The 4,139-nt window shown below is 41.2% G+C and overlaps 1 protein-coding gene across 3 annotated transcripts; it reads right to left on the bottom strand.

Annotated features, from left to right (window-relative positions):
* Positions 1 to 623: 623 nt before the first annotated feature.
* Positions 624 to 3,728, bottom strand: LOC106335635 (glycine-rich RNA-binding protein RZ1C). Of its 3 annotated transcripts, none has more exons than XM_013774212.1 (4): positions 3,628 to 3,728; positions 3,356 to 3,483; positions 1,207 to 1,739; positions 624 to 1,114 (listed from the first exon to the last, which is right to left on the bottom strand). In XM_013774212.1, the coding sequence occupies exons 2-4, from the start codon at positions 3,464 to 3,466 to the stop codon at positions 832 to 834; spliced, it is 927 nt and encodes a 308-aa protein (XP_013629666.1). In that variant the 5' UTR covers positions 3,467 to 3,483; positions 3,628 to 3,728; the 3' UTR covers positions 624 to 831. The 3 variants fall into 3 exon arrangements, with proteins under 3 accessions (XP_013629666.1, XP_013629667.1, XP_013629668.1); XM_013774213.1 differs by having other exon boundaries at positions 3,356 to 3,480; positions 3,628 to 3,722; XM_013774214.1 differs by lacking the exon at positions 3,628 to 3,728 and having other exon boundaries at positions 1,207 to 3,033.
* Between the last annotated feature and the right edge of the window lie 411 nt (positions 3,729 to 4,139).

Genomic DNA, 4,139 nt, shown 5'->3' with positions numbered 1-4,139 from the left:
GGAAAGTCTTCCCAGCTGGACGACTTATCGGACGACTTAATTAAGTCGTCTGGAAAGTCTTCCATCTGGACGACTTATTAGACGACTTATAATAAGGCGTCTGGAAAGTCTTCCCAGCTGGACGACTTATCGGACGACTTAATTAAGTCGTCTGGAAAGTCTTCCATCTGGACGACTTATTAGACGACTTATAATAAGGCGTCTGGAAAGTCTTCCCAGCTGGACGACTTATCGGACGACTTAATTAAGTCGTCTGGAAAGTCTTCCATCTGGACGACTTATTAGACGACTTATAATAAGGCGTCTGGAAAGTCTTCCCAGCTGGACGACTTATCGGACGACTTAATTAAGTCGTCTGGAAAGTCTTCCATCTGGACGACTTATTAGACGACTTATAATAAGGCGTCTGGAAAGTCTTCCCAGCTTTTTGAGTCACTTTTCCAAAAAGCCCTTCATAATAAGATAGAGAAACGTAATGAAAACTGAAACCCAAAAGTCAAAGGAGCTGCAAAATAAGAAGAAATCCCCAAAAGATGAGTAGGAGGCACCTCATGGCTTAGACTTAGAGAATGTGAGAACTACTTACTACTCAGGATGTGTATGGTTTAAACACAACACAAAACTCGAAGCTCAAAGTCATTGTAATTGTACCAGAACAAACCAAATAAAATATCATGATACAAAGCTAACAGTTCTCCAAACTAACATAGTATGAAAGGAGTCTTTACATATAAGAACGATTACAGAGATATCCATTACCACATACGCACACACACAAGAGTGAGTGTAAATAACCCTAAACCCAGCATCATTCACTTCTTCATTCATGCCTTAGTAACGGTCTAAAGTACCGGACGATGGATAACCACCGCCACCACCACTGCTTCGGCTCGGCCTCTCATACGGACCACTGGCTCTGCTTCTAAACCCTCTTCCCTCGTCTCCTCCACGAATAGGCCCGCCAGCTCTACCACCACCGTACCTGTCACTGCCTGCACTTGGGACTAAGTCCCTCTCAAAGGACCTGGGTTTCTCATAACTCGCTGGGGGGTAACGGTCTGATCCACGGCTGTACCTATCCCCACCTGCAAACCGATCAACCGGGGCTGCATACCTGTAACATGAGTAAATACGTCATGCAACGCAACAAAAGTAAGACAATCTGAATGTGAATATCTGTAAACACAGTTATAGAGAATATATAACCTGTCACTGGCGTAGCGATCACGGGGGATGTAAGCTTCTCTGCTGTCAAACCTGTCCCTAGCACCAAAGCGTGGAGCACCACCATCATATCGATCATCTATGTAACGTTCACGGTCCACATATCGCTCACGGTCAGCATAACGGTCCACACGTCCATCAGATCCTCCATACGCAGCACGGGAAGAAAAGCCACCAACGGGTCCACCACGACCACCAGTAGCAGACGGGCAGTCACGGGCCCAATGCCCAACACGTCCACATTTGAAGCACTCATCTTCACCAACACGGCCACCGCCACCAAAGCTTCCCTTTCCAGCCAATGAGTACCCACCGTCTCTGCCACCACCTCTAGAGCCATGACTTTCCCCATCATCTCTCCCTCCCATTTTCGGTTCAGCTCTGTTCACTGAGATGACCCGATCACCAAAGTCCCTTCCATGCATCTCTCTGATGGACTCGTCCATAGCACGGCGATCAGCAAAGGTAATAAACCCAAATCCACGTGAACGACCGGTGTCTCTTTCCATCATGATCTATACACAACACACCACACCACAAAAGCTGATTTTCCCAAAAGTATATGCTAGAAACTGATCAGAAGGGCAGTAGAAAATCAAACATATGCAAAATCTGAAAGATCATATCAAGTCCATCTGTTTAACGGTCTACTGCATAACATCGACCCTGTCTTTTGTGCAGTACTAAATTATCATTCAATCTCCACTTCAGAGCAAAACAACTAGAGATCCACAGAAAATGAAGCAGCACACCACTAACATTTCTTCCTCAGTCCAAAATGACAGCTCCGTGAATTCATCCCCTAAACGAATCTACTAGTCAATCCCTATTTTCAACAACTTTAAAGAGAAGAAGTTTATAGACAGAAGGAAGCCACTGAACTAAGAGTACACAGTATTCCTGATCAAACATCGGTTTCTTCTCAATATGCAGATATCATCTGGCATTGATCCAGCTTAAGTCATTCAGTTCAGTTCTCCTGGAGCTGACAACTCGTTGCATAGCCCCAAAGCCCACAGATCAGAAACACATAACTCCATCTCACACAACGAACTTTATCAGATTTCAGAAACATGGGGAAAAGATAAGCGCAAAGAACTGGGGTATGAGATCTAAAAATGTGTAGCCTACGCACAAGAATCATTTTAGTTGGGCGTGTATTTATATATAAGGGTATATATAAGGGTATGATGTTAGGCTTGGAAAATGAAAGGAAAAGTTAAAATCAATGGAGTCTTTCGTTCTGCAGTTCCAACGTCAGCACTGGGGCTCAAGGTATCAGGAAGAAATGGAAATCTTGCAACAGGACAGCTGAGATGCGGACTGGGCTTATCCAGACGTCGATGCTACAAAGTGTTTGGTATGTGAATGACTGCGAGGGGATACTATGTATCTTCATCCACCAGAAGGGCAAAGGTGACACTGGCCTAAACTGAGTAGCATCTTCAATTCACCACTCAAAATCAAGTCAGGAATCCCAGCACGAGCTAACAAACAAGACAAGACAGAAGCGCTTCTTCCTAACCTTGTTAACCAGAATCTCGACTCAGAAAATAAGAGGCAGATAATTTCAGGAAGGAACCAGTAACCCAGTGTAGCATACTTAGAGAAGTCAGAGACTACACTAGAAGAAACTGAAGTAACCCGTTACCACAGTCTCAACCTCGTGAAACAAAACCCAAAACAGAGGACATCATTTTTTTTTCTCAGAGACTCAATCACTACTGTGTTTCCTATATTCTCAGGTACTTTAATTTATCAGAGAGCAGTATCTCAACTTGAACCATGTAGTTCTGATCAATGTCATCCCTAATTCATCAATTACAGTGTTTTAGTTGAATATTACCAGCATCCAGGAAACAAAAGAGAAGAAATTCAATGTGTGAGAATAAAAGTTATAAAATTTCCACTCTTATTCATCTAATGGCTACTCCAAGTACTATTTTTTTCACAAATCAACAAGCAACAATAACCCAAAAGGTCCAAAAATCATCACAGATCATGTTCAATTCTATCAAAAAAAAAAAAAAAAAAACAGAGCTTTAATGTACCTATAAGTCCTCAGACAGCTTAAAATTTTATAGATAAAACATCTCTTTAAGTTTTAAGATAATTAAATAGATAAAAGTACCTGACAATCTAGAATGTCACCGAATCGGCCAAAAGTTCGCTGAAGGTCTCTCTCTGTCACCTCCGGAGATAACCCACCGACGAATATCCTGCTCCCTTCTTTCGTCGCCATCTTTTGATTCGTCTCTTCTTCACACAAAACAAGCATTAAATTAGGTTAAACCACAAACAAAAAAAAAATCCCAAAAATTCAATAAAACCACAAACACTTGGTCTTCCCGAGAAATCAATCGATGAAACGGAGAATTACATGAACAAATTGATTCGTCTTACCTTGTTTCACGAAGCTGCGAATTTCGAAAAAAGTAATAATAATAATATCTGAAAATCGTAGTGTTGTTTTCTTCGCCGTCGAATGTTAATGATTAAGTGTAAGAAACCCTAAAAGGTTGTTGAGATGTTAAGGCCCACACACACGGAAAAAAGGATAGAGGCTCAGGCCCAGGACCAGGCCCATATTTCAGTTTTGGGCCCAAAACATAAGCTTATTCGGTTAAGCTCACTCGCATACTAGAAGAACTCTTTTCATTTACCTTCCATTGATTGATTAATAATAGCTTTGAAGTTTAGCCAATGAATATGGAAGCCATGTTTCTCTACAATGTTACTAGAGTGTAACTGAAAATTAAAATCAGTTAACAATAAATAGATCAGAGATAAATCTGATTTAGAATTTACTTTATTTGAATAGTGTCAAACTCAGACTTCCAATCGAAATTAATCTAATAGTATCTTTTTGTCCCTTTAGGGCTTTTTTATTCAGTTTCCTGATGTTTTCCAATAAA

Source organism: Brassica oleracea, chromosome C3 (assembly GCF_000695525.1).
Source record: "Brassica oleracea var. oleracea cultivar TO1000 chromosome C3, BOL, whole genome shotgun sequence".
Taxonomy (NCBI): domain Eukaryota; kingdom Viridiplantae; phylum Streptophyta; class Magnoliopsida; order Brassicales; family Brassicaceae; genus Brassica; species Brassica oleracea.
This window is presented reverse-complemented; position numbering and strand designations above follow the sequence as displayed.

What these genes read in the sequence shown, in the direction of transcription:
- LOC106335635 (XM_013774212.1), bottom strand. Translation starts at nt 3,466, where the DNA reads ATGGCGACGAAAGAAGGGAGCAGGATATTCGTCGGTGGGTTATCTCCG. An exon ending in GTGACATTCTAGATTGTCAG is followed by an intron (nt 1,740 to 3,355) that starts GTACTTTTATCT and finishes TGTTGTGTATAG; the next exon opens with ATCATGATGGAAAGAGACAC. An exon ending in GATCGCTACGCCAGTGACAG is followed by an intron (nt 1,115 to 1,206) that starts GTTATATATTCT and finishes CTCATGTTACAG; the next exon opens with GTATGCAGCCCCGGTTGATC.